The following is a 12,508-nucleotide window of genomic DNA, read 5'->3' as shown; positions in this document are numbered from 1 at the left end:
TGAGACTCCAACAAAAAAAAAAAAAAAAAAGAAAAAGAAATTCCCTGCCCATTTGGGGATATCACTCTGGGTGCCAAGTTCTATGGATTCACCAAACTCTACGTGAAGAAGTACAAGCTCCCAGAAAGGGCAGATTTAGGAGTCAGAGAGATGGCCACATACTAGTGCCGTGAGCCTGGACAAGTGACCTTGGACAGGACCTCATTTATCTGGATTCAGTGTCTTCATCTTTACGGTGGGGATGAAGAGGCCTGCCTCTCATGACTGGGACGCTCAAGCGAGAGAACACTGGGGAAGTGTCTGTGCCCGGCACTTAGCCCTCCTCAGCCCTCCACAGCACCACGGCACCTGCCCCTTCACACAGCCCACCCCGCTGTTGGTGGCGTGTTCCTCTCTGGACCTCCCTCCGTGCGTGTGCTGACTTGCACACGGGTGCTAGGCGTCATACCATCGCACGAGGGCACCCCCCACACGCAGGTGCATTGACTCCGCGTTTGTAGGTGCCACACGTCGGGACCCCTGCCATGCAGGACCGGCGACACGCTAGCCCAGTGCAAAGTGAGAGCGTGGGGCCTCTGGCTCAAACATCAGGAAGCATTTCGAGACGGCAACCGCAGAGCACGGAACCAGTGTAGGGCCCCTCTGAACACAGGGCCAGGTGGGGACAGCCCCGTGGTCACATGGCCTTTGGGACACTGTTGTCCAGGTCCCCCTGCCATGGACTCCCAACACACCTGAAGATGCAGTCCGCCCTCCATTGGGAACCAGCCCAGCCTCAGAATTAATTCTAGCAGAAATGCGGAGTGGTGGGCACCAAAGAATGAAAAAAAACTATGTGGATGAAAAAATCAAAATGGAGAAAATTCGATCACGGGTTTTCCTGGAACACTGGAGGGACCCGCGAAGTCTGGGAAGGTCCCTGGGGCAGAGGGAAGGGGGAGTGAGCATGGTGCCAGGGGGTCCTCTCGGAAGCCTCTCCGAAGCCCGCAACTCCCTGTCCCGGGTGGGCAGAGGCCTCACCTGCCGGCAGACGCGGGACTTCTCCAGGAGAAACTGCTCGATGCGCGCGCCCTCAATCACCCCGCTGGGGTTGAAGTAGATGTCAATGTACTTCCCGAAGCGACTTGAGTTGTTGTTGCGGATTGTCTTGGCATTTCCAAAGGCTGAGGGTGAGAAGGCGACGCCCATGACAGGAGCAGAGAGGAGAAACTTTACTTTGAGTGGGATCATCTGGGAAGGCTTCTCAGAGGGGGTGGCCAAGCCTAGACTTGAGGGATGGATGGGGTGCACCAGACAGTGATGACGGCAAAGGACATGCTAAGAGAAAGACAAGATGCAGGTAAAGGCCCCAAGGCCAAAAAGCATGGGGTTGGCGCGTAAGGGGAAATTTGTCCAGAGCATAAGATACAGGAGGAAAGCAGTAGGAGGTAGACAGAACTAGTTAGTAGGTGGAGCTGGGTGGCACAGAGCCTTGAATGCCAGATTCAGAACTTGGAAATAGGTTCTACAGGTGGTGGCGGAAACAGGAACGCTTCCGAGAATGGAGGGATAGATCTGCAGTTTAGAAGGATGGTCCAGGCGGCAGGGCAGGGGCTGAGAGGCGAGGGCAAGCTTGCAGGAGAGTTGCAAGAGCCGGCCCGGGTGGAGGCACAGATGAGGTCAGATCAGGAGATGCTTGAGCTGCAGCTTGATTCGGAGTGTTTTTTGTAAAGCTGTTTCTGCAAGCTGTTTCTGGTGTGATGCACAGTAAGAAAGAGATTTTGCAGTACATCCTGGTGTATACACACTCCCAGGGCACACACATCAAAACACAGTACTCAGTACCAAATTTTCCCCAGAGCAATGTGGGCTGGAGGGTGTATTCTGTTCTATGATAGTTCATGGTTCTAGGAGACCGATTTATGACCCACTAACTCTTAGGATGCAGTTTGAGGATGCCATCGTCTGGCATTAGTCCTATGAGATAAAGGAAGAAGCTTCCTTGGGAAAGTACGTTTAAGAAACTGTACTCTGCCTCTCTCAAGGAACCCCAGTACACAGCAGAGCCTCTGAAAAGTGCCACAGTCATGAACCTCTTCTGTACCGATGGAGAGTGGAGTTACAAGGGTGATGGGCCACCCCACCACACACAGAAAAGGGCAAACCCTCTCCTTGACTGTGCCAAGTGCTAGCAAGGAGGCAGAACAACTAGAGCTCTCCTGCTCTGTTGGTGGGAAAGCCACGTGGTCCAGTCACTTTGGAAGACATCTTGGAAGTTTCTAACAAAGCGAAATGGTTGCTCACCATTTGAGACCACATTTGCACTCCTGCATATTTAACCAAGAGAAAAACATGTGCTCACACAAAAACCCTGTATTCAAATGTGTGTGGAGGTTTTATTCATAATTGCTAGAAACGAGAAGCAGCCCAAAAGTCCTTCAGGTCGTGAACAGACAAACTGGTACCTCCATACACCAGAAATCTCCCCAGCACTACAAAGGAAGGAGCTGCAACAACATGAAGAATCCCAAACACGTTTCACTAACAAACATGGCCTGAGGCAAAAGGCTACAAACTACGCGATTTCATTACGAAAAGTTCTGAAAAACACAAAACTGTGGGGTGGGGGAGACAAACCAGTGGTTGTCAGGGGCTGGGGCTGGGAAGACAGGCTGACCACAGAGGGGCACGAAAGAAGTTTTGGGGGGATGATGGCATTCTGCTTAACGGTGACAGTGTGAGTTTGTTAAAACTCACAAACCCATGTATCGAAAAGGGGGAATTTGTAGTGTTTGTGAAGCATACCTCAATCGTAAAGAAACGAGAAAGCCAGCAGCTGACAGTTCTGTGGCTGAGGTCACAGGCTTCTGGGCCCCCACCAGAAGCCACGCACCGGGGCACTGGGGCCTGACGCAGGGCCCCCGAGGACAGTGGGCCCCAGAGCTCCCCGCTGGGCAGCCAAGGCTCAGTCAACTGGGCATCGCAGCTCCGCCCTCTCCCCACCGACCCGCCCCTCCCCTTTCCTTCGAGAGCCTCTGACCCGCGCCCTAGGAGGGCCTGTCCTTTCCGTGCCTGCCTCCTCCCACCCTCTCTCCGAATAAACCTCCTCCAGCTCTAGCTCTGGCCCAGTAACTGCAGCCCCCGGGACGTGAACGAACACATTCAGCACCACCCCAATGGATTTGAGCCTGGAGTCCCCCTGGAAAGGAATGCTTCTTACAACGCCACGGGAAGCACACTCTGTGGAGGCTTAAAAAGCCATCTGTCTCTCCACGCCGCCTGGGAGCCTCTGTCCCACGCCCACCTCCAACCCCCACCCCAACCCCCCTTGTCTTTTGTGTCTTGAGGACCTGGGGGAGTCGCTGAAGGCTTGTGGCCACTTGGTCCCCCCACAGTTCCCCTGGCGGGAAGCTCCAGGCTGTGGACAGGGAGGAGGGCGGGTTCCCCGGGTGGCACTTACCCTCCAGGATGGGGTTGGCCTCCAGGACCTGCTGCTCGATCCACGAATGCTGGCCACTGACGGTGGCCAAGAACTGCAGGATGAGCTTGGTGGTCTCCGTCTTGCCAGCCCCGGACTCGCCACTGCAAGGAGGGTGCCAGGCACATGAGTCCTCAGAATAGCCCTTCTTCCATGCCTCTCGACTCTCCTGCACACCCACCCTGCTTTCTGGGCCCTTCTGACGGGGCACCTCGACCCCTGCAGGAGTCTCACTGCATCTGCCCTCGAGTCCCTTGTGGGTCTCAGACTGTCCACGCTGCACGAGTCACTGTCGTGTTTGCCTTCTCTTCCCTGTGGGGCTGCAAGCTCCTTGGCACACTGGATCTGGCTCGTTTCAGGGGCACCGGCACTATGCTCAGAAAATGCAGGAGGGTGAATGAGAGGACCCGATGTCTTGCTAAGGAATGTTCAACCAGCAGGCCAGCAGCAGGCTCGGAATGCAGATGCCCGGGTCCCGCAAGCTCTGTTGAATCGGAATCTGCATTTCTGTAGGATCCCAGGGAGGATTCCTGGCTTTGGAGTTTGCACAATGAACTCCCATGGCCCATGGCCCAGCTTCAAGTGATCAATTTTGTTTCCCCTCCTGCACTCTTTTGAAGCAAATCCCAGACAGACGTTGCGTCATCTGAAAATATCGTCTTCTTAAAAATTTATGATCAAGGCCGGGCTCGGTGGCTCAGCCTGTAATCCCAGCACTTTGGGAGGCCAAGGAGAATGGATTGCCTGGGGCTGTGGGTTCAAGACCTGCCTGGGGAACTTGATGAGACCTCGTCTCTACAATAAATCAAAAACTAGCCGGGCGTGGTAGCACACGCCTGTAGTTCCGGCTACTTGGAAGGCTGAGGCAGAAGGATCGGCAGAGCCCAGCAGGTCGAGGTTGCGATGGCCAGGAGCGTGCCACTGCACTCCAGTCTGGGTGAAAGAGTGAGACTCCGACTCAAAAAAATAAAATAAAAGTTATGATCAAAATCTCCACAATCGCTACACTGGCAAAGTGGAGGCAAATCGACAAACCTCCACTGACAGCTGCAGACTCCCAAGAGCGCCTGCATAGCGCAGGCGTTTTTGCAAACACAAGCTCATCCAAAAACCCACCAGTGGAGAGAGAGGAGCTTAAGGGAGTTTGCTCACAGCCCCAGGGAAGCCAGGGCGGGAGGTTTGACTGAGTGATGCCAAAGCTCAGCAGGCTCGCTCCTCTCCTCGCAGCAGGCATCAGCCAGCTCCAGCAGCCTCAACATCCTAGACTCAGTGAGCATTTATGAAAGGCTGGGAGGTCTAAGCCCTGGCGAAACAGTGAGAACCCAGTTTCTGAAGGAAGGAAGCTCTGGAGGGCTTCTCCTGGGGCTGCAGAGCAGGGCGTGCTGCGGAATAAGGAGAACCCGCGTCACAACGGCCTCGCGGGCATGCTGGTCGGGGAAGGACAGGGAGGAGGCTCCCTCCTTTGTGAGATGCTCGGAGTGGTGTCCGACCGCCTGCCCCACCTGATGACGCAGCACTGGTCCCTCTTGTTCTTCTGCATGTTGAAGTAGCAGCTGTTGGCGATGGCAAAGACGTGCGGGGGCAGCTCGCCCACCAGGCGGCTGTAGTACAGCTGCACCTGCTCCAGGGTGTAGAGGGGCAGAGCCTGGAACGGGTTCACGGCCACCAGGATGGAGCCTGTGTATGTCTGTGGAAGGGAGCGGGGATCAGCGTTCCGGCCCCGGGGCACAGCTGCCCAGCCTGGCCTCGGCCGGGGGCGCGGCCCTCCGTGGGGCTGACTGCCCTTGGTGGGGACATGGGGTCTGATTCTGGGCCAAGGAAATAAGACGCTTATTTGCTCAGATTCCTCCTCTGGAAAGATGGGACACCCACTGGGAACGTGAACTTGCTGGGAGGGAGCACATTCCCAGGAAGATGAGATGCTGCATGGGTTAGCGCCCTGCCTGGTGCTTAGAAGGGGCTTGGGAACACCGGCTGAATGCGCAAGTGAGTCTTCACCCGCTTCCCGCAGGAGCCTCCACGGAGTCTGGCCAGCCGTGGCCCTCACGGTCCCAACCACGTGTTCTGGGCCATCAGAGCCAGCTAGCCAGGCTCCAGACCCGAGAAAGGCCCAGGCAGGCGGTGCCTCTCCCAGGCCGCACCTACTCAGCACAACACCAGGTCATGGGCAGAGCTGAGGTCAGCACTGGAATATCGCGGGGGAATCGGCCTCAGAACCACCATGAGAGGCTTTGGGCTGTGGGGAGCCTCCACCCACCGCCGGGTTTGGGAGAGGAGCCCACATCGACACACACAGCCCTTCTTGGGAACCTGAGCTTCGTGACTGTCTCAGGACTCGCTCTCCAGAGGGAAGAGAGCGTCTGTCTGGTGACCCTGTCCCATGATCTGCCTAGGAAGGGGTGAGCAGGAAGCCACGCCCGCCTGATGGTTGCCTGCAGCACTCATTAAGCCCCTACTGTGTGCCAGGCCATGTGCTGGGCCTCTAGCCTCAGCTTCCTACCCCCTGGGGGGGATGCCCTGCTTCTTTTGGATTGCAGAGCAGAGATTAGGAAAGGCTGGGTGCCTCGCCCACCTCCCCCAGTGACGGTGGGACACACCACCTGGCTCCAGACCCCCGGGGCCCTGTTTTCTTCCTCGCCCAGGAGGTCGGCCCCCTCCAGGCAGGGGGCTTCTCTGCGGACATGGGGTGGCGGGGCGAGACTCACGTAGATCTTGTGCTGCTGGTAGCGGATCAGGAGGTTGTGCACCATGCCCGCCTCGTCTAGGTCCCCCAAGCGGATCATGTCGTCCACGCCCTGCACGGAGTTGGGGTGCATGCTGCTGAGGGCACCGAGGTCCTCCGAGTGGATCCAGTGTTCCTGGAACGATGGGTAGACTCCCCTGAGGGCCAGCCTTTTTCTGTCTGGGCCAGTCTGCCAAGACCCCCCCACGTTTTCCACAGTGAGGCGACCCTCTAGTCACGGATTGGCTGACTTGGCCAGCTGATCTGTGGCCAGGGTCAGCCTGTGACAAGCGAGAATGAATGCCCGTGACAGGGCCAGGCCCGTCTAGAGCTGGGTCAGCACAGATTGAGGGCCTGGAGTCGGTATGTGGCTGGGGGCCAGGGCTGACTTTAGACCAGGGACTGAGGAGCTGCTAGCTGAAAGTTAGACTATGGGTCAGGCTGCAGTCGGGGACCTCAGAGGCCGTTAGAATAAAAATGTGCAGGTAACAGTTTTTGTTTTTTGGGTTTTTTTGAGTTGGAGTCTCACTCTGTTGCCCAGACTGGAGTGCAGTGGCGCAATCCCGACCACCACAACCTCAACCTGCTGGGCTCCCATGATCCTTCTGCCTCAGCCTTCCAAGTAGCTGGAACGACAGGCACGCACTACCACTCCTGGCTAATTTTTGATTTATTGTAGAGATGAGGTCTCGCCAAGTTGCCCAGACGGGTCTCGAACCCGCGGGCTCAGGCAATCCATTCACCTCAGCCTCCCAAAGGCATGGGATTTCAGGCTGAGCCACCGAACCCGGCTAGTAACAGTTTTTTAATTTTTTTTTTTTTTGAGTTAGGGTCTCTGTGTCATCCAGCCTGGAGTGCAGTGGTACAATCATGGCTCACCAAAGCCTCAACCTCCTGGGCTCAGGTGATCCTTCTGCCTCAGCCTCCCGAGTACCTGGGACTATAGGCATGCACCACAACACCTAGCTAATTTTTTAAATCTTTTGTGACACAAGGTCTTACAATGTTGCCCAGGCTAGTTTCAAGTTCCTGGGCTCAAGCAGTCCTCCCACCAAGGCCTCCCAATATGCTAGGGTTATAGGTGTGAATCACCAGGCCTGGACCAGTCGAACTCTTCAGCATTTTGCAAAGAGAAGATATGATTGTCACTACTTTAGACCTGGACCCCACAGGCCACAGTCTGGAATCTTCTCCCTGGAGGGCAAGCCTGCAGGCCCCTCTCCCCGCAGCACTCAGCCGGCAGAGCTAGCACTGCCTGAGGAGTCAGGGAGCCTGCTCCCAGCAAGGCCCTCCCCCTCAGTGCCCTGACTGGCTCTGCTCTCTCCGGTGGGCGAGCTGGGCACCCCCGGCTGCTCCGAGCCCTGCGCCCCTCGCGGTGTGGTTTCCCCCTCCCTCGCGCTCCGCTCACCTTCCTCCTGCCTTGGCCACCTGCTGCCCTCGCCCAGCACCCGGCCATCGGCCTTCCTTCTCCCTGCCAGAGCCCCTTTCCCACTTCCCTCTGTCCTGCCCCCTCAGTCCCCTTAGTTTCCCCAGACACAGACGCTGGTCACGATGGCAGCACTCCACGGGGGTCTGTCCTGCTGCCCAGGGGTCCACTCGGCCCTGGAGCCCCTGGTGTTGAGGAGCAGAGCCAGGGCAGGGAGGGCTCTAGCCCCCAGGGTGGGCTGGGGCCCAGAGGGGAGCCCCAAAACACTGACCTTGCCCTCGTCATCCTCGACCAAGATCTTGCCGGGTTTTGTTTCTCGGATGACTCCCCCGATGGCCACGTCAGTCTTATTGGCGGAGGGAGAGTTCAGCCACACGTGGTCACCCTGGAGGGCAGAGAGAAAGTGCTCTGAGCTCCACTCCCCTCTCCCCCCCCTGCTGGAGACTCACCTCTCCTGGGGGCTGCCCTTCCAACACAGAGCTCCAAGGTGAGCTCTCTCCCTCTCCCTCTCCCTCTCCTTTGTCTCTTTTTCCCTCTCTTTCTTCCAGCCCAGGTTTCTTCTGAGCGTGTGTCCCCTGTATTTCTCACTGGCAGGTACCAAACTCAGCACACACAGTCTTTCTCCATGTCTCTGTCTTGTCTGAGATAATAAGCTGGACAGAAACAGGAGTCCAGACTTCACCACAGCCCCTCTCATAAAGAAAAGGACACCTGGCTATTATTCAGAAGGGCGGCATGGCTGAGTGGCTTAGAAAGCAGAGGGCTTCTCGAACTTGAGGATGGCAGCAAGAGGCGAACTTTCCGTTTGCACCCTCTCAGAAATTGCCCACAAGCCGCCAGGAGGATGAGACACAGAAACAAGCACCTCACCTCCTGTGGAGTAGGAGGAAGCTGAGCCCCTGAACCACAGAGCAGGCAGGGGGTTTCCAGAAGACGCAGGAGGCAGCTAAAGAGGTAGGCCCAGCTGCAGACTCCAGAAGGAGCAGGCGAAGTTCATTTCTCCAAGATGGAGACACATTCTGACATTATCTTGCTGCAGCAGCAGTAGCGAGGGCACAAGGTGGTGTGGAAGCTTCCCTGACCTGGTTTGGTTCCAAGAAACAGACCACATTTGCAGGAAGAGATGGGAACAGAGAAGCCTTGCCCTGTGAAAAGCCCTGCAGACCCAGATCCATTGGCTAGGAGTAGTAAAGTCCAAAGACTCATGTACCAGGTTTATGCTAGCCTGAAACGTGGCATTAACCCCAAGTGAACTTCCTTCTGATCCAAGAAAGCTCACCCCATTCAAAGAGGCGTATTCCAAAAGGAGCCAGCAGAGGTCTACGTTCGGAGGGACTGAAATCCAAAAGGAGGGAAGGGACACTCAAACGACACTCACCAGAAGGAAGAGCACTGACACGGAGCATGGGGATGTCGTGATCAAGCACTTCACCACCATGCTGAAGAGCACGTCACAGGCAAAAGAGCTCAGAGATTCGATGGTGAGAACTGAGAAGAAGGATTAGTTGACAGCTCAGGACAGATATGGAGGAAAAAAATGAAGCGCGGATCAGAACGAAAGCAACACTGGAAACAACAGAACATGCACTGACTAAAAGAAAACATGAGAAGGATCATAAAAGACAAGAAGGAAGTCGGATGTGGTCGTGCGCACCTGTAATCCCAGCACTTTGAGAGACTGAGGCAGGAGGATTGCTTGGGTCCAGGAGTTCAAGACCCAGCCTGGGCAACATATCAAGACCTCACCTCTACAAATTTTTTTTAAAAACTAGCCGGGCATTGTAGTGCATGACTGCCTGGAGTCTCAGCTACTCTGGAGGCTGATGTAAGACTATCGCTTGAGTTGAGCCCAAGAGTTGGAGACTGTGGTGAGCATGACCATGCCACTGCACTCCAGTCTGAGCAACAGAGTGAGACCCTGATTCAAAAAAATGCAGAAAGGAGGAAAGAGAGCAACATGACATAGAAATTTAAATACTGGGATTAGGAAGAAAGTGATATAGAAAACAGGCAAAAACATAAACAGAGTGCCCAGAGAAGAAAAGTAGGGGAGAGAAAGAACAGAAAGATCATTTAAAGATATAATTCAAGACAACTTTCCAAAAATTAAAGAAGCCTTGAATCTACAGATTGAAAGCACACATCAGGTACAAAGAAATAACGGCCAATAAAAATCAGCTCCAAGACATATGCCAGTACAAATTACTGAATTTAAAAATGAAGAAATAATTTTTGAGCGGTAGTCAGACAAAAACGAGAAAATTTAAGTTCACTTATAAGGAGAAAATTCAGGACAAATTACACTCCTACAAGGTCCAACAATTAGGTTCACGAACCATCCTACAAAAAGTGTTACATGCCTCATTGCTGATTGTCACTACAGTCACCTTTAAGGTACTCCCCTTGGAAAGCTATGCACTGAGGCCAGCACCTAGTCCACCCGTCAAAGCGATTTTGGAACTCTTTTACTGGAATAGCCAGCAGAGTTGTTGTCGTTATTTGTTGAAGTCTGACCATTAAGTTTGCAAACTTGCCATTGTGTGCTTACGTTGGCAGTACTGTACAGATAACTGTGTTTAAACACCCTCCCTACTTACCTGATCTGACACCAAAAGATATATTGAAAGGAAGACATCAGTGATGGCTCTGATGGTCATTCCAGAAAAAGAGTTCCAAAATCGCTTTGACGGGCAGACTAGGTGCTGGCATCAGTGCATAGCTCCCCAAGGGGAGTACTTCAACGGTGACTGAAGTGATATTCAGCAATGGCGTGCTTTTTCTAGGATGAGTTTGTGAACTTAACTGTCAGTCCTTGTATAAGAGGGTTGAAAAGCGACAAGCATCTCAAGAAAAGAAGGAGCCCACCCGTTAGAAGGGCCACTATCGAAAGAACGAAAAATAGCAAGAGCTGGGGAGGATGTGGAGAAATTGGAACGGTGTGTCGTGTTGGTGGAAATGTAAACATGGCTATAGCCATAACGGAAAACGGGATGGAGGTTTCTCAAAAAATTAAAAATAGAACTCATTACCCTATGATCCAGCAATCCCACTTCTGAGCACAGATCCCAAATAATGCAAAGCAAGATCTTGAAGAGATATTTGCACACTTGTGTTCATTACGGGACTATTCACAATAACCAAGAAGTGGGAATACCACAAATATCCATCAACAGATAAACTGATAAAGGAAATGTAGAGTACACATAACAATAGGATATTGTAGTGCCCTAACAAAGAAGGAAATCCTGTCACATGCTGCAACTCTGATGGACCCTGAGGACATTATGCTAAGCAAAGTAAGCCCATCACAAAAGGAGAAATACTGTGTGATTTCCTTCAAATGAAGTATCTAAAGCAGTGAAAAATCTTAGAACAGAATGTAGAAAGGGCGGCAGGGAGAAGGAATCAATGTTCAATGGATACAGAGTTTCAGCTTTTCAAGATTTATTATACAACACTGTATAATAAATATACTTACCACTACTGAGCTGTAGCTTTAATAAGAGTTAAGAATGGTAAATTAAATGTTATGTGTTTTTTACCACAACTTGAAATGAAAAGAATAATCTGACTTTTTTATTACCCAGTCAAATTATCATCCCAGTATAAATGCAACGAAATGCAACGCTATTTTCACATGCTTTCTGGAAAAAAAACTCAAGGACAAACCTCAGCAGACAGCACAAAGGATGAAAACACCCCACAATACATCACCATGACGTTTCAAAATACTTGGGGACAAGAGAAGATTATAAAAGCTTTCAGTCCGGGCTTGGTGGCTCAGCCTGTAATCCCGCACTTTGGGAGGCCAAGGTGAGTGGATTGCCCGGGCCCGTGGAGTCGAGACTCACCTGGGAACTTGGCGAGCCCTCATCACTACAATAAATCAAAAAATTCGCCGGCTGTGGTAGCGTGTGCCTGTAGTTCCAGCTACTTGGAAGGCTGAGGCGGAAGGATCGCTGGAGCCCAGCAGGTCGAGGCTGCGGTGGCCGGGAGCGGCCAATGCACTCCAGTCTGGGCGACAGAGTGAGACTCCAACTCAAAAAATAAAAAAAAAAAAATAAATAAAAATAAAAAGGTGGTATTATTCAGAAATAAGTTATTCTAGATGTAGGTTTAAATCAGAGGTGTGTTAGAACTATTAGGGAACTGAATTGAGTTTAAATAATTCCCAGTTGCACCCTTATTTTTTCAGGTACAGAATAACTTTCCATGTCAATTACACTTTATTTGGAATAAAGTGTTCTGAGTCTCACTGCCCCAAGGGCTGGTAAATCACAAGTGCTCAGTTATTGTCACTTAGGGAAGCCTATTGTTACTAAATATATGAGCACATTTAAATTGTTATGAGGATATAACCGAGTAAAGAACAACCTTCAGACTTCCAGTAAGATCCAGATCTAACGTCAGAAGATTCAAAACTGGAAGGAATGCAAGGGTTCTCATTGGTAGTATTCAATAAAGAAGGTCATATAATTTGCAGGAACACACATTTGTCTATGCTGCTTTAAAATGAGATTTCCATTTTGAGTGGTAAAAAAATACCTATAAGCATTTTTATTTTTCCTGAATTGACCACATATATCAAAAGTTGCTCACCTCCAGGCATGGTGGCTCATGCCTATAACCCCAACGCTTTGGGGTGGAGGCGAGAGGATTGCCTGAGTTTAGGGGTTCAAGACCAGCCTGGGCAACTTGACAAAATCTTTTCTCTACAATTAATCAAAAAGATAGCTGGGTGTGGTGGCACACACCTGTAGTTCCAGCTACTTGGAAGGTTGAAGCCAAAGGATCACCTGAGCCCAATACGTCAAGGCTGTGGTGGCCATTGAATGTACCACAGCACTCCAGCCTGGGTGACAGAGTGAGACTCCTACTAAAAAAAAAAAAAAAAAAAAAAAAA

At 52.3% G+C, this 12,508-nt stretch overlaps 1 protein-coding gene across 1 annotated transcript in view; it reads right to left on the bottom strand.

The window, feature by feature from the left end:
• MYO7B (myosin VIIB) overlaps positions 1-12,508 on the bottom strand; it is an 88,940-nt gene that overhangs the window by 61,949 nt on the left and 14,483 nt on the right. The window contains 5 exon segments of the mRNA XM_008059866.1: positions 1,021-1,163; positions 3,440-3,561; positions 4,960-5,144; positions 6,163-6,315; positions 7,877-7,990. Of these exon segments, the coding sequence (XP_008058057.1) occupies positions 1,021-1,163; positions 3,440-3,561; positions 4,960-5,144; positions 6,163-6,315; positions 7,877-7,990 (717 nt within the window).

Source organism: Carlito syrichta, unplaced genomic scaffold, assembly GCF_000164805.1.
Source record: "Carlito syrichta isolate Samal-C Ts95f unplaced genomic scaffold, Tarsius_syrichta-2.0.1 Scaffold304402, whole genome shotgun sequence".
Classification (NCBI taxonomy): Eukaryota; Metazoa; Chordata; class Mammalia; order Primates; family Tarsiidae; genus Carlito; species Carlito syrichta.
Note: the sequence above shows the minus strand (reverse complement) of the source record. Positions and strands in the feature narration are given on the sequence as shown.